General features: G+C 41.6%; 1 protein-coding gene across 11 annotated transcripts in view; it reads right to left on the reverse strand.

Moving 5' to 3' along the window:
- Positions 1–22,761, reverse strand: part of CREB5 (cAMP responsive element binding protein 5) — a 441,056-nt gene that overhangs the window by 327,341 nt on the left and 90,954 nt on the right. For all 11 annotated transcript variants that reach the window (XM_055590513.1, XM_055590516.1, XM_055590510.1 and 8 more), the window contains one exon: positions 13,980–14,101. In XM_055590513.1, the coding sequence (XP_055446488.1) occupies positions 13,980–14,101 (122 nt within the window). The remainder of the gene's footprint in view (positions 1–13,979; positions 14,102–22,761) is intronic.

The raw sequence follows: 22,761 nt of genomic DNA on the forward strand, positions 1-22,761 counted from the left end.
CTGCAGTATCTTATTACCTAGCCCTGCACAGTGCACTCCACTTACAACACAGCTCTGGGGAGCCAAGAATTTGTGTGCAATCACAAAGTGTGTGCTCTAAAGAGACTGCCAAGATTTAGGACTCTTATCTCTGAGATAGTCTTACTAAAAATCCATTACAATGAAGGTTTATCCCCTCTCTCAGTGCCATGGAGCTCAGCATGGCTGAAATATGAACAGGTAATTAAAAGGATATGCCTGATTTTACAGTGAGCCCAGTGACACAGAATCACCAAACAGCTGTTGGGAAAGGCATTTGGCACGGGGTGCAGGTTACCTCTATTGGGGTGTGTGAGGGGGCATGTAGAAAACGAAGACCACTTGAAGAATCAGAATTGGTCTCTTAATTCTTTTCTATGGAATGCAAAGACAAATGCAAATGTTAGTTATCTTGGTCTAGACCTCATTCTCCGGCTGGCTAATATGGCAGATGGTCTCAGGGTCACCCATGAAAAGGGCTTGACAAACATCCCCCACCCTCAACAGGGGATGAGGAAGTCAGGGCTAGGACTTCCAAACGAAGGAGCAGGAACTGGGTGAAAGAGTTGTGAGCAGAGTAAGCCATCAACAAATGTTTGAGAACTATAGAGAAACAACCATTCCATATGCACAGGGAATGGTTCTACTGGAGTGGAATTTACTCTTTAATTAAAAGCCAGTAAGTCCGGAGGATGAATAAATCCCACAGAGTCCAAGTAAAGTATTTGACTGGCAAACTTCCTTTCAAGCCATTCCTAACATACACCCAAAGCCTCCGTCATACTCTCTCCCTTCTAAGACCCACCTGTAGGCTCAGATCAGAGACATATAGGATGTCCCCTGTTCTGTAAGCATTTCTTGGGCTTTTCTCTACACTTTCAGTTTGACCGAGATGGAAATGTGTGATCTCCGTGTTCTCTGACAGCCACAAACCACTGTTGATTCAGGCATGCTTGTTGTAGCATCCTCAGACTCTGCTGAAAGGCAGTAGACATTAGGAGGGGCAACACCTAAAATCTCACAAGAGCAAATAGTGCTTGGACTCTTCAACCAATGTTATTAACAGATTTTTCTCTGTAAAATGCACCCGGGTAGCTATAGTCTGTGAATGTTAGACTCAATTAGGAGAACGGCACTAATGAGGTCAAAGCAGCTCCTCTCTCCTGTGATCACAGACTGCACCCCTGGCCCTGGCCAGCTGTCTGGCAATATGTGCTTCTGGTCACAAGGGGGTCCGTGGGAGGGTGTGTGTGTGTGTGTGTGAGTGTTTGTATCTGTGCACATCCATCACCGTTAATGAGAAATCACCCCTAAGTTCACACCCAGTTGAGGGACAGATCAGGCATGCTGCCTTCAAAATCAGAGGGCAGCAGGCAGCTGTACTTGGGACATCAAAAGTTTCTTTTATCTGGTGTTGAACTGGACACAGGGAGCAATCCTCGGTAGTAGTCAGAAAAGCAAGGACTTATTCACAAAGCCTAATGGCCCACTTTGCCTAAGACACGTACTTGTGAATGTGTGCATTACTATGATACAAATAAAAATGTCTAGCAGAAATCTGGATCAAGGAGCTGTCCCCCTCCTCCCGCTGTGCAGGGGAGAAACGCTCTTTGACGCTGCGACATGACTAGTCCTGAACTGGCTCTGTGAAAGCACACTTGGATTTCTGGCCCAGAACCCCTTTCAGGACACTTCTTTAGGGCAACAGCAGAAAAACAGTACGAGGTGAGACGCAATTGTAGTATGTGAATCTAACACCATCTACTTAAGAATTAGCTTTCTTTTCTATGCTCCAGATATCAATATATTTGAACTACGTATGTCCAAGGTAGCTAAAACGTCCAGTTTACTGGTGAGAAAATAAAGTCACACATGACTTAGAAAATGATGGGATGGAGTCTGGATTTCTTGCTCTCATCCTAAATTTAGACAACACTCCACCTTACTTCTCCACAATCCACACTGGGGCTTTTGCAGTGAATGCAGGAGGAGCCGGGAAGCCATTTTCAGGGGGACCAGCCGCACAGAGATAGCACGGTGCAAGTCACATTTTGGCACAGCACACCACAAGAGAGGCTGCCAGGATTTTGGACTGTCTTGTTCCCTTTCAGTCACTTGGGGACCAATCAAATGGGGCTGGAAGGGTGGGGTTCATAGGCACTCTGCATCAGAGAGCATAGCAGATTCCAGGCTTGCCCTGAAAAGTACAGGAATGCCTGAACCAACTGTGCCAACAAATCCAGCAATTGCTCACGTTCGTAAATCCTCTGGGAAAGTTCCTAAGCTCTGTGCATAACAAGAAATTCCAAGAGAAGCCAGGAAGGGGATGACTTCTTTGAGAGCGGCTATGATTCAAAATGCCGGGCACTGCATCATCTGTAGTCAATCACCTGGACAGACGCACAAAAAACATGACTGCTTTTCTTCTTTGGGGACTGGACTGTCTGCAGAGCCCAAATAAGTCCCCACCCAAACATAAAGCCACAGAGAACAGAGGCACCTGGCACCAGCTCTGGCAGGAGTGGTCAGCACTGTGATCAGCTTTCAAAGTTTTCATGTAACAGATGGTGTGCTCTGCCCGTGACTCAGATCTCAGGGATGCTTGGACTGCAGCCACATGGAACCCAAATGCAGGGTTCACCCCACTTCACGAAGAAGACTGGGGAAGCATCCACCAAGCCAGATGATGAAGGGAGAGCTTGCAGGTGGGAAGATCCATCCTTCTAGCACCAAAGCTGTCCAATAAAACAGCTCACATTCACCTTCAGGTCAAAAGGCAAAACATCATCTATGTACACAAGAGTCTGATTCTGCCAATGCTAGTGAGTTTTATTAGAAAACGTGTCCTTAGAGGACACACTGAATGTAAAGACCTTTCAGCATTTCATTTCACTCTAGAGACAAATGAGAAACTGGCCCCATCAGATAGAAGAGCCCCAAGTTCACCTGGGCTAAAAATAGACTTTCATATCCCAGAAAGCAGAGAACAAAGTGAAGTCCAGCAGTGTTCTGGGGAAGACTTCAGTCGATATTCTTGGGATGCGAGGATCATCCTAGTCCTCGAGTGAAGCACCAGCAGATGACACTGTGCCTGGCTACCCAGGGAATGTCCTGACCCCGCTCCAATCCAAATAGCTTATGAGCCCCTCTGGGTCAGCAGGACAGCCAGCTCCTCAAAGTGTAGGAAGGTGTTTCCAGGGGAGAAAATCCACCATTTCATAAACCCCTAGGCTTTTGGGTTTTGGTGGTAGTTGGTTAAAACAAGAAAAATGTCCCTCCAGGGTTCTGGCGCTAAAATCAGTCAATACCCCAGGTTTGAGTTGACAGTCAATGTGCTGGAAATATGGACAGGAAGAATGTATGGAATCTCAGTGCCTGGCCTCAGCCTTATCAGTATGGAAATAACTTAACAGCACACAAATGCTAAAGCGGAGTTCCCAGAGTAAATCACTCCCATACCTGCTCCTAGCCACACTTAACGTTCACCTGGATTTATGAGATGATGGAAGCAGAGACTCTTACAACTATTATATTCTTCTCCTTTTCTCTTTCACAGGGTCAATTTTTTTCTCATGTCTCTGTGAGGGGCCCAGGTAAGTGATTCTTAGCTGCAGACGCTCAGTGCCAACTAACATGTGGTCCAATTTTCTAAATGTGAGTGCTGTTTTTTTGCCTAGAACGGAAGCTTCATCTTTTAGTCATTTTGTTTTAATCCAGCCCAGAAACCAGATCTGTTTCCCTGCTTGCTTTCAGAAGCATGAATGCAGGGCCTCATGGAGGACAAGACTCACTCCCTCAGCAGATGCAAAGCCTCCTGCCCCAGGTACACACCCGCCAACGCATCTGGTGGGTTTCGAGTTCGGAATCACTCATAGCTACAAATAGATTCTTTGAGAGGAGAGTGTCCATTCGCCATTGTGATTCCACTTGGGTTAGTACTTTGAAATCCCAGCTTGGCTATACTACCTTCTAGACAGGTAAATAGTGACTATAATCAGCTGAGATCCCAACCAAACCCCAAATGGGAAAACTACCCCATGAGAAAGTCTCCAGCTGGGAAAAGCTGCCCTTTTCTCGACTCTTAAAGAGAAGAGATTCGTAATTATTTTAGTGAGTAGCCTCCCAGACAAATAATTCAATCGGGCTAATTTTCAGCTACAGTCAGGCATCCTGATGGGAAGGCAGGCCAAACAAGCCATCTGCACAATCCGAGTCTGGGTTGCCTGGAGAGTATCAGGGCTCCATTGTGTTTGGGGCCATTTTCAGCTTCTTTTCTTTGTCATTTTTTAAGTGCCTCTTCCCATCCCACCCCATCCCTGCTTTTGTGTGCGTTTGTGTGGTATATGAGCTCAATCGCTCAGTTATGTCCAACTCTTTGAGGCCCCATGGACTGTAGCCTCCTCTGCCCACGGGATTTTCCAGGCAAGAATACTGGAGTAGGTTGCCATTTCCCAGTCCAGGGGATCTTCCTGACCCAGGGACCAAACGCACATCTCCTGCTTCTCCTGCACTGGCAGGGAGATTCTTTACCACTACTGCCACCTGGGAAGCCCCATCTCTGCTTAGGAACTTCTAGATGCAGTCCATGCATAGAGTCTCCTAGAATCAAAACTGTGTTTAACAGGTCCCAACGCACTCCCTTTTATACTGATGACATCCTACACCAACCCCTCTACCTGTTAACAAAGACAATACCTGGAGGAACTTTCAACTTAACCACAAGCAAGAGGCAAACACTTTCAATAGCAATTTTTTTTAACAGATAAACATTTCAGTTTGTTTCCATTTGTTAAAAAATACATCTAATTTTGTGATAATACTTAAATCTAGGTATCTCTTTAAAGTTGGGTTAAAAGTCAAAACGTCTTAGAATGCTCAGGAGTAACTCAGTAGGAAGTAACGACGGGCTAGACTTGAAGTGATAGAAATGGAAAATAAAGAGAAGACATGAGGACACTGGCCCAAGGAAGTTGATGGGACCCAGGGAGGGGGGCAATGGATGGAGAGGAGATAAAGCTGCCCCCTAAGATGGATGAGGGCTTCCCAGGTGGCACTAGTGGTAAAGAATCCGCCTGCCAATGCAGGGGTCATAAGAGACACAGGTTTGATCCCTGGGTCAGAACGATTCCCTGGAGGAGGGCATGGCAACCCGCTCCAGTAGTCTTGCCTAGAGAATCCCTTGGACAGAAGAGCCTGGCAGGCTGTAGTCCATAGGGTCGCGCAGAGTCAGACACAACTGAAGGGACTTAGCATGCACGCACAAGGTGGATGAACTGTGCCTCTGACAGACCCAGACAGAGGGTGGGGCTCATCGTGGCCGTGAGTCTGTACAGGAAAGCTCTGGGCACAGTACTGGACATAATGAGTTATAAACACCAGGGGCATATTCAAATGAGAATGCTAGTAACAGCTGGAGAGTAGAGATGCTGAGGACTAGACGCACAGATAAAGGAACTGTTGGGTAGAGCTGATGGTTGGGTTATGAGAACCTATGAGTTTTCTGAAGAGAAGGTGTAAACAAAAACCACCTGGAAGTGGATACAGCAAAACACAAGGAAATAGAGAGAGGACAGAGAAGGTAGGAGAAAAGCCAGAACACATCATCCCTGCCGCTGGCCCCCTCTAATGAGCACCTATCAACTCGTCTTGTCTCTAAGTAGTTTATTCTTCTGTATTTAACATGGGGAACATAGCACGGCCATAACCACCTATAATTATTCCCTGTTAACAAAAGGGACCAAAATCAAAGTTATCATTAACAACATGTTCAAAATGTCAGATGTGTCAGATATGCTTCAAAGGTATAGAAATACTTTGATTATTACCATACCTAGTCACAACTGAACAGGAAATCCTGGTGTGAGAAAATACTGCTGTATTCCTCAACATTTCCAACACAAATAGGGGTTCCCAAAATCAATGCCAAGTTTCCTCTAGCAATCTTCATGCTGTATCTTATAATCCAATCTTCCAAATCTCTTCTACTTCTCACCTTCAAATGACAACATCAGCACCTCTTAGGAGAATACTCATTTCTGCATGGAATGAATACGAATCTTTCTAATCAAACTTAAGCCTCTGAAAACCCATTTGGTTCTCAGAAAGATTCAGGCAGATACCTCAATCTTGCCAGGACAAACATCATGTGAAAGCAAATATAAATAAGACCCATGACAAAAAAGAAAATCAACTCAAGGACAATAAAATCTGCCATTCACAAGTTAAGAGACATTTATTTGCCATTATAAATACCACCATTCCCTAATAATTTGGCTCCTAACACTGGCTACAGGCGGAACCATGAATGGACAGATGATTTAGCATTAGAAAGTAAACCTTCAGCCTCAAGAGATGTTTGTCTATAATGTGAAGGTTATGTTGTGAAGACTCATCCATTAAGGTCCAAGTTAGACAAAAATACAAACTGTCTAAGGGAGGAGATGAGCAAACTCCCAGTACCCGTCTGGGTCAGTTCTCCTCCAAGCCATGGGCCTTCCTCATCATTCACGTAAAAGGGACTTGATTTTATGTGCTCACTCTTTGCAAGGCAAAGATGATGGATTTTGCAACTCTGAGGATACCATGACTTTCCACCAAAAAAAAACAACAACAAAAAAAAAAACCTCACAAGACAGATGAAAAAAAAAACAACTCTATGAGTTGTTTTCCATTTCCACTCCATTGTAAATTGAGGCTGAGCCTGAGATCACCTCATGATTCATGAACATATGTGGAAGTGGATACCAACTCTTAATAATCTCTACTGAGATTGTGCTCATTAATCCTAAATCCCAGGGAACCAAAACTCATGAACTAGCTTCCAGTTCATCCACTGGTTTAGTCATTCCCCTGAGTAGGATGCAAAGACCAAGCCAACTTCTCTTCTAGCATCAAATTCCATCTAAGCTGAGGGCAAATTTAAATCTATAAGGAGAAAGCAGAAAGTGCTTACAAGACTAGTGTGCTAAAATAGAGGGGGAGGACAAGAGAATCCTTAAGATATAAGGGTTAGAGTTTCCAGTTATTGGGGTGGGGGAAGAAATAGGCCATCACCTCTCATAATGTTCCCAATGGGTGTTTCCTTTCAGTCATGCTGATTTTTTTTTTAAGGCACGAAAAGATGAAAAACAATCTTATCTATTAGAATTTAGAGAAAATGGTGGCATTTTCAAAACTAGGATAAAACCAAGTTTAGATTTCAGAATTTTCTTTTTCTTCAGACTTGTAAGGCATGGGCTAGGGAGAAAAGGCAGGGAGAGGGGCTGTATTGCACAAATATAGAAGCAACATGTTAACATAACTGGAAATATACAGCCTTTGCAAGTTTTCTCAACTTGCTGTCTCTTATTTTTCACCCGGTGCCACCCACACGTTGCCACTCACACCTCCCCCAGAGAGCAACCATGCCCACTAGTAGCTGATACAGCAAGACTGTAACTAAGGCGAAGCACCTCCCTCTCTGCGCCCTCTCTCCCCAAGTAACTGGTGGTGTCCGGTAACATGATTTCCAGGTACAGAATATAATCAGATTGAGCAGCTGACTTTTCTGAGCTGAGGCTGACCTGGCCATGCCCTGTTCCATGACTCCTGTTGAGCTGGGATCCAAGATCTTAAGATTGTAGCTTGTCCCCTGTTCCCATGTGTTAAACAGTCAACACCCTCTGGGAATAGATTGCACTTTTCATCATTTGGGTAGGAATTCTAGAGGATGGAAATGTCCTAATTTGCTATTGCTGCATCAGCATAATGAGTCAGATTTAGGTCCTAGGGGAGAATAACAACACTTAGCACTTATATACCGTGCTTTTCATCTTCAGGGTCCTTCACTATGTTAGGCTGTAATGTTATATTTCTCTCAGCAAGATAAAGGAGTTCATTTCTAGTACTTTCAACTCCTCTTCCTTTCTTACACACACACACACACACACACACAACTGTTATCACATGATGAAGCTATCTCCTCTTAGAGAGGCACTGTTGGAGATCTTCTGTAGAAAAAAAAAAAATCAAATGTGAAAGGTCAATTCATACTTTAAAAAAATCTTTTATTTTTGTTTTTTCCACTAATGTGGAACATGAGATCAACATGCAGATTGTCAGTTACTGGTGTCTATTCAGTATTACTGCCTGGGTTCCCATACTTGACTCTCCATGTCTCATAGTCTTCTGTGTTATCTTTGACCACTGAGGAGAGTTGAAGACTGTCTTGGAGGATTCTGGAGGACTCTGCCAAGTTCCATACTCAGACCTCTTCTCTACCTCATCTCCATTCACCCCTAGCCCAGGTCATTCCATTGAGTCTCATGCATTTAAACACCACCTCCCAAGTGGCTCAGTGGTAAAGAATCTGCCTGCCAGTGCAGGAGATATGGGTTTGATCCCTGAGTTGGGAAGATTTCCTGGGTCAGGAAGATCCCCTAGAGAAGGAAAAGGCAACCCATTTCAGTATTCTTGTCTGGGAAATCCCATGGATAGAGGAGCCTGGAAAGCTACAGTCCATTGGGTTGCAAAGTAGCTGAACACGAATTAGTGACTAAACAACAATAACAACATGCCAATGACCCACCAATTTATATCTTTAGACAGGTCCTGTATTACATATCTATATATTCATCTGCCCAGTAGATATTTCCACTTAACAAGTTTGCAAACAATCTCCTCAACTTGCCCTTCAAACTTGTTTCTCCCACAGGCAACTCCATCCTTTCAGTTGCTGTGGTCAAAAACATAGTTTTATCCTGAATTCCATCTATTACTTCCCAGACCTAATCCATCACCAATTCCTATTGGCTCTATCTTCAAATTAATCCAGAATCTAACCACCCCTTCCATCTGCACTTTGGACCAATCTGCCATCATCTTTAACCTAGATTCTTTGAACACCCTCCTAACTGGTCTCACTTTGCTATTTCCTTCCAACAATTTACTTTCAACTTGGCAGCCAAGTAAACTTTCTTACACAGTAAGTCCCCTATATACAAACCTTCAAGTTGTGAAATTTCAAAGATTCGAACATGTATTTGCATGTCCAATCATGTAGGTTAGTTCCCATGTCTGGGGTAATACTGTCACATGTGTGCATTCTCTACAGGTGGTTGTGCTTTTGTGTACTTTACCGTAGAGCACTGTATAGATTTCAGTACTGCAGTATCTTTATTTCAAGCCCAGGATGTCCACAAACATGTATAAAAGCAGTGGTGATATAGCTGGCACCACCAAGAAGTACCAGCTGTTGTACTGTACTACTGAACTTCTCAAGGTACTGCACTGTAAGATTTAAAATTTTTTCTTTATTTGGGGGGTTTGTTGTTTATGTATTATTGTGTGAAACCTATTACAGTACAGTACTATATAAGTGATTGTGTTAGTTGGGTATCTAGGCTAACTTTATTGGACTTAGAAACAAATTGGACTTAACGCTATCTGGGAATGGAACTCGTCCATATATAGGAGATCTGCCGTATGTAAGTCAGATGCTATGATACCTCTCCTTACAGTTGTCCTATGGTTCTAGGCAATGGCAACCCACTCCAGTACTCTTGCCTGAAAAATCCCATGGACGGAGGAGCCTGGTAGGCTGCAGTCCATGGGGTCGTGAAGAGTCGGACACAACTGGGCAACTTCACTTTCACTTTTCACTTTCATGCATTGGAGAAGGCAATGGCAACCCACTCCAGTGTTCTTGCCTGGAGAATCCCAGGGACGGGAGAGCCTGGTGGGCTGCCATCTATGGGGTTGCACAGAGTTGGACATGACTGAAGTGACTTAGTAATATGGTTCTCCATCTCACTCAGACTGAAGCCTACTCGGCTTTCTTGGATATGACCCTGCATGCCCACTCTGCCCATCACTGCACACCCTGTTCTTTGCTGTTCCTCCAGCGAAGAGCACCTCCAGCCTCAGGGCATTGCACTTATTGCTCTCTCTACTCTCCTCCCCAGTACACACCTGGTTCTGACTTCTTCCTCCTTCGGGTCACAGCTGCATGTCCACTCACCAGTGATGCCCCCTAGATCACTCCCTAAACCTCCCTGTGCCCCTTCCCTGAAATGTTTTTCTCTACAGCACTTATCACCTTCGGACATGTTACATATGCTAATGTTTTTACTTGTTTACTGTTTGTCTTGCCCATGAGAAGTAAGCAACCTGAAGTCAGGGATTTTTTGTTTTCTGTTTTAAAATCAGCTTTAGTCCATCACATATTCACCAGTGCCTTGGACAGTGCCTAGCACGTGATGGGCTCTCAAAAATATTTATTGCGTGAATAAATGATGAACAAAAGTTTCTCATCTGTTTCAGGACATGCACTAGCCTGACTAGGCAAGTTGAGATCCGTGATACTGCTAGTGAGGAATGCTTTTTCAAGAGAAAAAGTATATCTCTAATTAAAGAGTTTTGAAGCTATGGGTTTATGCTAAGGTGGAAGGTTGAGGCAATTATGGAATGCATCATCTGCTATATAATACATGCTGTGGATACAGACACTGGGGCTTTTCCATTGGTCATTACCTGCCTCTAACCTGTCCTCACTTTATACATATATTGGGATGCTTTTGGAAATGTATCAGGATTAAAGGTAGTCTGTCAAACAGAATTTTTCCCAACAGACGGGCTAAACAACGATCAGCTCCCTATTTGTTCTTTGATAGAATTTTCTAGACCAAACTTCAGCTAGAATTTTAAAGGTGGAGGAAAGAACCAGCTCAGTCTTTCTAACATTTTTGTATAAAGTATTTAGCAAGTTCAAGCAAAAATCTTTTTAAACCAAATTTTCCATATAAACAAATCCATCTCCCACTTTACAAAATAAAACTTGCTGAGAGAACGAATGGGTTTCCCAAGTGGGGCTAGTGGTAAAGAACCCACCTGCCAATGCAGGAGACATAAGAGACAGGTTTGATCCCTGGTTGGGAGAATCCCCTGGAAGGGGGCTGGCAACCCACTCCATTCTTGTCTGGGGAATCCCATGGACAGAGGAGCCTGGAAGCCTATGGTTCATAGGATCACAAAGACTCAGACACGACTGAAGTGATTTAGCATGAGGGAACTAATGCAAATCTTCTATTAACAGTCTCAGAGGAAAATAAATTAGAAGAGAGTTGGAATGTAGAATTAAAAAGGAATTGTTATCTGAATGTGCAGCAAATGGGACAAAGGAGGAGACAGAACTTAATGACGACAAGGTATGCCCTGAAAAAAGAACTTGTATTCCAGGACTTCCCTGGGGGTTCGTTGTTTAAGACTCCATGCTTCCAATACTGGGAGCACAGGTTTACTCCCTCGTCAGGGAACTAAGATCCCACACGCCTCCCAACCAAAAGATTTTTTTTTAAAAAAGAACTCGTATCCCTACTATTCAAGCGGGGAACAAATAAATGAAGCAGGAGCTGGCGGTGACAGTGTGCCAAGAATGTTGGAAGCTAGAGAAATGTGGATGAAGGGATGAGTAGAAATGCGTTGGCAGATGAGAGAGCATCTCCTACTCCTCATTTCCCCATCATGTGGCTTCCAAGGAAATCACCAACACACCAACATACACAAGAAGTCACCAACACTGCTCATTTGGCCGTTGGATGAGTCACCCTGCCTTAGGCCTCAAGAAAGTGCCTACTTGTGTAGTCATGGCCCCTGAGGCTGGATTTGGCCCACTGGTTTGAACAAGGCAGTGGAAGAGGAAACTTCAACAGTCTGAATGCTGTCCAACTTCCAGTGCCTGCCAGTGAAGTTGGGGTGTGAGACACTGGTCATCTGAGGGGCCCACCCCAAAACCATGGGGGAAGCTGGCTGCAGGATTCCCCACCCACATACCCTTCTCAAAGTCATCACATGACTAATGTTGCTAAGAGCAACATTGGAAAGAGAAGGAAAACATAGTTCTTCAATGGCAATGGTCCTCCTCAACTTTGCCTGAATATTTTAACACTTTTTTGTAGTCAACCCGCAGAGAATCAAAAGCAACTCACACACACAAAGAAAACGTAGATCATGAAAATGTCATTCTACATTAAAAACTGGGACCAGAGGAAATATAAACTGGAACTGAAAGTCTAGTCTGTGGGGAAGTAATATGCTCATTACCGTGTTCTAAAAAGTTCTCAAAGTTAAAACAGTCAGTTTGGCTTCGTGTTAATCAAGCAGTCAAAGCAAAAAGAGAAACAGAACTGGTTAAAGAATTCTCATGTCCACAAGGAGAAAATATTTCAGTTCCTCAGGGGAAGCAAACCATTTCCTGGAATTCAGATCTGTAAGAATTTCCTCCCCTGGGGCTTCATATAGGAGATGGTGAGTACTATGCAAAGAAGATCTAAAACCACAAGCCCATCATGGGCTTCTAAAGCTGCTGTTCTTGGTAAATATCTTCAGGAAAATCAAGGGCATACACTTTGACTAAAACCCTCCTGTCAGAAATGAAGACAATATGGACCAAGTATACACCTTACTTGTAGTTCGAAAGAAGCCAATCTTAACTATCTCAAGGAATGAATGAACTTAATCTCTCAGTTGTCTACATATGTCATGTCCATCAGGAGAGCTAAATTTATTACTCAACCAGAGTAAATTTACTAGACTTTTTTGTTCCTCTCTTCCTTGCTATTTTTATGGTTTTTAAAAATCTATTTCTATTGCAATGAAATATAGAATGCATGCCTTCTATTTTTATTTAGTTAAAAATTTTAAGTACTCAGAACAGCATCTGGCAAATAAGTGCTAAATAAGTGTTTGTTTTAAAAAAAGAAAAAAAAAAAAGGCCCTTCACCACTGGGTTGGGGCTGGGGAGGTAGGAGACGGTCAAGTATGAATAACTAATTATAAATAAAATGAGTTGCTTGAGATTTTATATCCCTCCTGTAACCTACTTTCAGGATTTTTCCTAAAGCAGCACAGACTGAATACAGACCCTCGGCTATTGTGATGTGAGAATGTGACATGAAAAATCTGGTGGAGAGGGATTATTATAATTTCACATAGAGGGAGATTCAAAGGTTTTGAAACACTTAGAGAAATATCAGAGCCTTTTAAAATTTCTTCTCCGGATGGAACAGCTGGAAATTCAGAATCCATTACAATGTAGCTGGTACCCCCTTTCAACCAGCTTTCACAGTTTAAGTCTCCAGTCACAGGATATGTCTAATTTGTTGTTTAGTACATTGTGGGCATTCAATAATGGTCTATAAAAACAAACTAAAAAATACTAAAAAGCTTCATTATCTTATTTACTTGTGCCTCCATTTCTTTTCCTTAATCTGATACAGTGATTTTTAAATGCCAACACAACATTACAATAAAAAAAAGAGTATATTCTGGAGGGATTCATAAACTAGATTTTCTACATTTGTAAGAACAAATAATGCACACTTATAGTGAACCTATTATTTTCAACAACAACAAATACACAATACTATGACCAAGAAGGAACTGTGAAATGCGGTAGACAGACACCAGGAAGATGACAGAAATCAGACAGTTATAGCCTGGGTCAAGATCAGATGAAATCCTCTCTCCTACTGCTATGATCCTTCACTTGTCATCTTACCCTCTGGTCCCTGTCTTCTGCACTTACCACCCATGGAAATCTTGCTATAATTCAGCAAAGTAAAACAACTAGTTTTGAATGGAAAATTCCATGAGTTTATCTGACTCAAGTCAAGAATAATTATGATCCATGCTGATGTATGGCAGAGACCACCACAACACTGTAAAGCAATTATCCTCCAATTAAAAAAAAAAGAATCAGGATAATTTTTGGCTTGAATTCCATATTTCATATAATCTGCTTTTCCCATGATTTTTCTACCACAACCAGAGATTCATCCATTAAAAAAAACAAACATAAAGCACTTGTAAATGGATAAAATGCTGTTTTAGAGCCACATCAGCACAACAATTCCACCTAGTTTCAACACGGACGTGTCTAGCAGGTACTAGAGAAAACACTTGTCCAGGCATCCAAGTGAACCTACCCGCTTGCTGCTCTCTTCCTCCTGAGCCTTCCTGAACTCATGCTCTAGGGAGCAGTCCAACTCACTGAAGAGCCCCACCTCCTCGCAGTTCTTCAGGAATCTCGTTGGGGTTGGAGTTTGATCTGAAAACAAAGACCAAGTGATTAGACAGGGGATCTTTTCCTCAAAAGCCAATGGCATGCACGACCTAAATTCACTGATCCCCTCCACTAGCCTTAATGACGATGCCGAGTGGCCATCCATAACTTTCCAGCCCTTTACATAAAATTAGAATATGGAATAAAATAAAACCATAAAGCCCAGAGAAAGAATATGATGTATAGAAGCCTGCAGCACATGAGGGGTTCCCTCTGGAAAACTTCAGGTGAGGAGATGCCACTGTTGACTTTCAGGGGTTCATATCATTTGAATACATGCTGCAATGTGTAGAACTTTTTAATTGGAAAAAACAATTTTGCTAAAATAAGGCCCCCCAAAATCTAGAGTCAATGTTAAGCCTGACTTTAGGGAGCTGGGAGGATAAAATATTTAATAAATGTTTATATTAAACAAAAAGAGGGAAGCACTCATTTGATTCCTTTTTATTAATGGAGAATAAAGATATAGCAATTCTCTCTGTCATTTTGAGAGTCACAGAAGGATGATGAATGATTCCAAGACAAACACATTCAGCTTCCATTCCTCAAAAATTATTAATTTTATTTTCCTCTGCTATAGCCAAAAGAATGTTCACAGAAGACATTTAAAAAGGAATAGAATTTCTTTCATATGCTTGATGGTCTGGAGAGTTTACTACTTCAAAAACTGGAGGATCTGAAGCCACTCTTTGTGTCTTAATATTATGTACACATTCTCTAGACTCTAGGTCTCACAAGAAACTACAAGTAAGCAGGGTAGAATCACACTTTTGTAATTATTAAAGATAGTTATATTCCTAGTAAAAAGTATACTTGCATGAAGAAGAATAAAATTGTGTTAACTGCACTTCTCTCAGTAACAGAAAATTAAAAAAACCAGAGAGGACCACTTCCCAGTGGGAAGCCTGGCCATGTCAATTGTTTCGCAAGTGAAGAAAACTGAAGCTCTGAGTGAGTAAGGGTCTTATTCAAGATCTTCCGGGTAGATGTAGCAACCCTGGTATTATAACCAAGGGCTTGGTGCCATTTCCATTATGTACATGCATTATTCCCATCTGAGTCTATGGCAGACACTGCTAGATGGATTACAACACTTGTCCAACAATCGACATTCAGCCTCAAATCTCTTTCTGGACAGTCCTCTAAGTCATCAACACCAGTCAACTGCAGAAGGTCCCCAAGTTGCAATGAAATTGCAGTTGCAGCATTCTCTTTATATGTTCCTATATGACCAGAAACTAGAATCCTATTTCATTTTCTAAATCATAAAGAAAGTAGTTAATTTTAGTAAATTATCCATTGAAAGTCAAAGAATAATCTTAATATCTATGAAGCTGAAAAAGACTTGATATTTCCATTTAATGAGCCTCTCCAAGGCAATGTCTCCTGATACACTATGGGCATGGGGCTTTCCTACCTGTTAAGGACCCAAATGGTTGACTTGGATTCAAATGCAACAAAATACCTACCTGCATTCTTCCCCATTCTTAGTCTACTCTCCAAGATACTGAGCTCCCTTTGTAGTACATGGAGAGCCAGTAGGAGAGCCAGATGATTATAAATTGGACAGTACAGACAAAAGATATGCAAAGGATTGGGTTTTGCTAAAAATGGTTTTATTAAAATGTATATTCATTTATTAAGCTATACATATATTCCTACATGGGCTTCCCTAGTGGCGCTAGCATCCAAGAATCTTCCTGCCAATGCAGGAGACATAAGAGATATGGGTTTGATCCCTAGGTTGGGAAGATCCCCTGGAGGAGAGCATGGCAATTCACTCCAATATTGTTATCTGGAGAATCCCAGGGACAGAGAAGCCTGGCAGGCTACAGTCTGTAGGGTCACAAAGAGCAATTTAGCAACAACTGAAGCAACTTAGCACGCATGGACACATAGACCTACATATCCATACATATCTATAACAGTTATATATACCAGACAGTGTTATGTGTTTATAAGAAAATTAGTATTTATGCAGCATTTTGCAGTTCACAAACATTTTCACCCACATTGTCCAGAACCCAGATCTCACAAGATCCTATGAGGTAAGCAGGGTACATATTATTTTAAAATAGGAGAAATAAGTACTTTGCACAAGGTCACGTGATTTATAGCCATCTTATCACTATTAAGTCCTCTCTTACCTATGACTATAATCCTTTCTCAATCTAAATCCCATGCTTTGCCCAGACTCTCCTTATAGGTCCAAAGGTCTTGGGTACAAGAGTAAAAGACAACATTGACAACTCAGAACTCTAGATTTGATAATCGTGTGATTTAGGGAAAATTACCTACATTCATGGACATGCTCATCATCTTCAAACAAGGTTTGAATCATAAAATCACCACCATAACTGGGTTCCCTTCGAAAGTCACTGTAGTAGGTCAAAGATACGTATGACCATATAAAGAACAGTAGGACAGGAACACCAGTAACAACTGGTTAGATACTGGAAATTGGGCCAGAATAAGGGCTAGCAGAGTTTTATAAACAGAGGGTGTAAGTGGACAAGAACCAAGAGCGGAAATAAAAGTGTGTGTGTGTTCATGTGTATAGCTGTACCTTTATTGGGTGGTTATTCCATTCCAAACTGTAAATAATCTGCCTGCCATGCAGGAGACCCAGGTTCAATCCCTGGGTCGGGAAGATCCCATGGAGAAGGGAATTGCAATACACTCCAGTATTCTTGCCTAGAGAATTCCATGGACAGAGGAGCCTGGTGGGTTTTAGTCCATGGGGTCGCAAAGAGTAGGAAAAGATTGAGTAACTAATCCTTTCACACTGTTCCATGCCAAACATACTGCTAAGTATTTTGTTCCATCATTTCATTACTTTTCACACCAACTACATTAGGTAAAAATTACTTCTTCCATTTTACTTACAAGGAAACTGAAACTCACCTTGGGCACCATTTAGAAATAGAGTCATATAATTGTATTGGTAATGAACAATCCTTACAATCCTTGGTTCTTCTGAAATATCTTGGAATCATTTATATCCTTCACACAATAGAACTACACTACTATACTACAAGCCTACAGGCTCTTCACTATCCGGCAAGAACATTTTTGCGACTAAAAAACCTGAGAAAGTATCACATAACAGAACTGAAATATTAGACCACTTGTCATCAATAGGAATTTAGTTTGCCAGGTTTTATTTTTCCTTTTATTTCTCTATGCTTCTATGTTGGAGATTTACAAGTTGAGGGCCATGATTCTGGGTAAAGAGAATAGTAATCCTAGAAGCTCTATAAGACTCCTGAACTCTGGGACAAGTTCATGAGATGGTCCATAAAATTGAATTCAGGTTGGCATTTGGGGATCCAAGCCCCAAGCAAAGTTGAGAGATGTTTTCTATCTTCGCTAAAGCAAAATTATTCCCAGATACCCACACACACCCACATACATCAACAAAGGAGACTGAAGGAGCATGGTACAGAGTAGCAACAGCGCCATCCATCATGATGAACATCTCTGCAGCAATAGGGAGACAAAGCCGTGGAACAAGAGGAGCCATGGGCAGTAAAGACAGCTGGCCCCCTCCTCCCCAGATCCAAAGACCCAGAGGAGGGCCCCAGAGTTGTTACCAAATGTGACTTTCTTTGCTGTATGATAAGAGTGAAGGGAAGGCAAAACATTTATCTATATTCACATTTGGAATAGATAAGGCACACTGTTCTGAATATTTAATTCATTCTCTTCTTGTGAATGAGCTATTCTTTCCAGTTACAACAGGAACCAGAAAATGGAGCTTAACTTTTGTTTTAACATTTATTAGAATTAATACAGGGTCTCAAGTCATCTTTGATCCCACATGGTACCAGTTCCAAGTAAGCCAGGAAATGTGCAAATCTTCAAAAGAGGGAACAGCTCAGCAGCTTAAATAAAAGAGGCAGAGTTTCTTGGCCACATGAATGCCTTGTCAAGTAACTATTCCAGCTGAGATCAGACCAGAAATAAGTGAGTAATATCCATGGCCAAAGTTAAAATTCTTGTAATCTATGCCTTATTTAGAACCAAGAGCATGCACCCGTTATCTATAGCGGCAGCAGTTTCTATGTCCTGAATAACGGTGACTGATGCTCTATCTGTGGATAATATCGAAGGTGTGTTCAGTAGTGATGAGTTAAACTCCAAGGACTTATAGGAACTGGTTCCACTCAGAACTCAGAGTTGACATGATCATTTAAGGACTTCTGCTCTCCTTTCTTTTAGTGCTTTTACTCCAGTGGGGACCATCTGAATGAGAGATGGAGACTCTCAATCCCAAATCTCAAACTAAAAGTTAATGGTTGTTGAGTCTGAATGCTACCTGAGTTGTAGCTATAACCTTTGTAAATCCACATTGCAGCTGCAGCTTGTGCGCCACCTTCTCACAGTCTACAAAGAGCACACCAAGCCAAGGTCTCAGGAGACCTAGACACCCAGGGCCAGTGCAAGCAAGAAATCTTAGCCTCTTCTACTCCTCTCAAGCATCCTTGGGGATATATTTACCAACCAGACAAGAAAGATTTGCACCAAAAGGGATAAATATCTTTTGTAAAGTTTGTCATATTTCAATATCTACTGCCTTTCCTGGAATGATGAGTCTATTTCTTGAAAATGGAGCATCTTCTCATAAAATCACTGCCTCTGTAAATAGCTCAGTAAAGGACATTTGAAAATAGAGCAGAGGCTCTATTTGCCCATCTTCCAGGAAAAGGACCACAAACGTGGCATTATGAGTTAGGAATTTACCCATCATTTCTATGATAAAAAATCCTACATCACATTACATCTCACCTGGGAAGGACCACAAGTGTATGGCTAGAACTATTAGGAAAAAAAGCAACTCACTAAGTTTTTAATCAATCCATAGTCTGCCTACCATCAAGTGCTTCAGCCCCAGAAAATATGATTATTCCAAAAACTAAATGACAAGCACAAAGCTAAAGCATGAAACCCAATTCTTCTTTTAAAAAAGTGTTTAGTCTGGTTTACATTTACTAATAGGTTGCTACTTTATTCAGTTTCAGAGCTGTGTTTGAGTTATATGTCTGTCTATGTTTCATTTTTTTATGATAAAAAAGGCAAGATGACAAGTCATCAATTTAAGAAAAAAGGAAAAGCAGATTTCCCATCATATACCAGAGGAGAAAAAATGTGAGTCACCTAAGCAAAAATTTTTTTCCTATTGGTCTGATAGTCTCAGTTATGGTATTACTAAAGGACTATAAAGTAATTTTATATCATTCTGTATTAAATTGATACTATAAAAGCCTCACTTATTCAGACAAGTTATAAGAAAGATCAGTTTGAATTAGTGACCATTCTAACTGTAGGGTATTTTTTTTAAAGGCAATGCATTTTTATAATTTGTGTGACTCAATTTCAGCCAACAAAATATGGCTTAATGGAATTCCTTAAGAATCTGCTCAAATCAATAGATAAAAATATTAGAAGTAGCCTATCTATTTTAGTAAGAGTTAAGGCAATGGCACCCCATTCCTGTACTTTTGCCTGGAAAATCCCATGGATGGAGGAGCCTGGGAGGCTGCAGTCCATGGGGTCTCAAAGAATCAGACACGACTGAGCGACTTTACTTTCACTTTTCACTTTCATGCATTGGAGAAGGAAATGGCAACCCACTGCAGTGTTCTTGCCTGGAGAATCCCAGGGACAGGGGAGCCTGGTGGGCTGCCGTCTATGGGGTCTCACAGAGTCGGACACGACTGAAGTGACTTAGCAGTAGCAGCAGGGTTCTCAAAAAAGGCATCTCTCAGAGATTTTTAATATTCTTTTTATAGTCAGATTTATCCCACTATTTTCAACCATGCTTTCATAAAAATATTCTTATCCTTTACCTGCATTTTAATAGAGTTCTAGTTAAGAAAGTTTACATTAAATGAATTTTAAAATACATAATCCTTCATAAGAGCAATAATCAGTAACAACTGACAGAATTCCACAGAATTCTAGACAGGCTTCTTTGCAACAAATGTGCCTTTTATTGAGTGTGAATATACAATAGGAGCAGTAGGGTCCTCTCAGTGACACTGACATTTGTCCCAAGAGGCAGTGCTCCTATGGGACAAAGCAAAGCAACTCTGGCTTTTAACGATAGCTGTGGGATACTTAAAAACTGACCTGGACTGGGGTGATCCAGATCAGTAAGAGGTGAGACACACTCTCACACTCTCGGCTAACATGCTGCAATCCATTTACTGTCAAGGTAGAGAGCTGGTGGACTAGACACCCTTAGACAGGACATGAGTCAACCAGAGCATGCTCTGATAATGGCATCTCTTACAACACATGGTTCCAGAAGACAGTGGTATGGATTTAAAAATACAAGTATATTTTCCACACCTGCATACTATCAGCCATGGCCTAACCCTAAGTGTTCCAACAGCCATTAAGTCATAATTTTAATTCGGTTTAGAGGAGCTAAGCCAGTAAAAAGTGTTACTAACACTGAAACCACGTCTTTGCTGGCCACGTAAATGAAGGGGTCAAAATCTGCCCTGAATAGTGGAATCCAAAGCTTAATGCTTTCACTTAGTCACTAACTGCCTGAGTTCTTCTACACTCTTTGTCAAAAGGAATTGGGTTCCAGATTAAATAGACTAGAAGTCAATTTTTCTTATATCAAAGGAGAGTTTAGATCAAGGCCTCTGACATATTCAGGTGAATTTTTAAAATTCTACTTTGCTTGACCAATTAAAAACATGAATAACAAGCTGACATAGCCTAGATGTCAATAGCAACTTATCACAGTGGATGAGAAAATCTGACTTAAAAATGCAACTCTTCATTCCTCTAACTGCTAATGCATTGTTATAATTTCCTTCTAAAAATGTTTGACTCTTCCTTCCATTTGATGACTACTGAAGCGATAAATCAATAATATAATAAAAAGCAGTTCATAGACTTATATCCAAACATAAATCTCAGGCTGAAATATGCTAAAAATAATATGCATATCTCACCAAATCTAGATGTATAGTAAGAAAAATATAGATAGGGACTTTGGACAAATTGCTTATCCTCTTGATGTTTTTCACTCATATGAAAAAAAAAGTGGCCAGGATTAAATGACAGTGTATATAAAGCAGGGGCCACAATTACTGGCATAAGATACGGCAATAAGCAGTAGCTATTGCTATTATCATGCTGCCCTCTGGTGAAGGCCATCTCCACCACCGTCTGTTCCATGAAGATCTGGTTGATTTCCATAGTGAGAAATTATGTAACTTTACCACTGATGGAAGAGAAAGAAGGGAAGTATGGGCTGTGTGTGTATGTGTGTATGTGTGTGTGTGTATGCATGTTTGTGATTTATTTACTTTTTATATCCCAATTCATTCCCAAAAGAATTTGCAGTGATATGTCACCTTTCCTCTGACTTTTCTATTAAAATGTTCTTGGATTGTTAAGTAGGGTTTACAGCAAAGAGCCCTGGGCAGTAGATTCGGATTCTGAGATTGTCTGGTTGATTACAATCTCTTGGAAACAAAAGTTCTACTTCATTGAAAACATTTTGCTTTCTCCACAGTAAGAATTAGGTCCTGAATCTGGAACTAGGCTGTACTTGTAGACCTAATCCAGATCTCAGCTGGGTTCTGAAGGGTTATAGTGTCCTTTATACAAGGAAGATGAGAGGAAGAAGCCAGTCTCTCTCACCTCTCCTCTGGGTGTCAGTACAAGACACAGTCAGCTGCACCGCCTCTGGTGTTGGGGTTTTACCACTTCCAGCCCCACCACACTCAGAGGTCAGAGAGAAAGAGCCCCTGAGCCTGGGGTACTGAACACTGGCCTTGGCTGAAATGCCATATCCATCCGGAAACGGCCTTTCCTGACCTCCCTTCAGACAGCCTGCTGGCCACTGATGTCACCCCATCATGTTATGTTCATCAGAGTACTTGTCCCTAACTGATATTTTCTTATTTATTTATCTGGGGGCAGGGGGTTGTTTTGTTTTGTTTGTCTATTATCTCTCTTTCTCCCCACTCTCAATAGCGTAAAGTCAGATCTATGGAAGAGCAACTTCATCTGTCTGGTTCAATGCCACATCCCCAGCACCCAGCACAATAGGATCCTTGCAGGCACTCATCAAATGTTTGTTAAATAAATGAATGGTGGTGAAGGGGCAGCTTCAATCCTCTTTCTGCACCTCAGCGGGTGCCTGTCCTAACTTCTCTACAAGCACAGCCCCTTTGCCTGCAGCATTAATCGGATTAAGATGTCTAGTGGGGAAACTGACCGGGCATTTCAAGGCAGTCTCTGTGTCTCTTTCTCAGGTTTCCCACCTGAGTGTTGATAGGGCTTTACCTTTTGGGAAAGGTCTGTGATACTCTTGAACTTCATCTTCCCTTTAATGAAACAAAATCGATCATCTTCTAGGTCAATCCACAACACACAACACATACACACAGAGTTCTCATTTAGAGTATTATCGGCTTATTATTTGTTCAGCTACAAAGTTGCACTTTGATTCCTATTCTGTTTTTCCCCTGTGCAGAACCTGGGAACCCTGTAAAAATTGGAGGTGGGGATATTTGATAGGGCAAGATGGGGGAATTCCAGGATACCAAGCCATAATACCATTAATGCAGACCCAAACACATATCTCTAATGCTTCGGTATCTCTAATACTGAAA

This window comes from Bubalus kerabau, chromosome 8 (assembly GCF_029407905.1).
Source record: "Bubalus kerabau isolate K-KA32 ecotype Philippines breed swamp buffalo chromosome 8, PCC_UOA_SB_1v2, whole genome shotgun sequence".
NCBI lineage: Eukaryota > Metazoa > Chordata > Mammalia > Artiodactyla > Bovidae > Bubalus > Bubalus kerabau.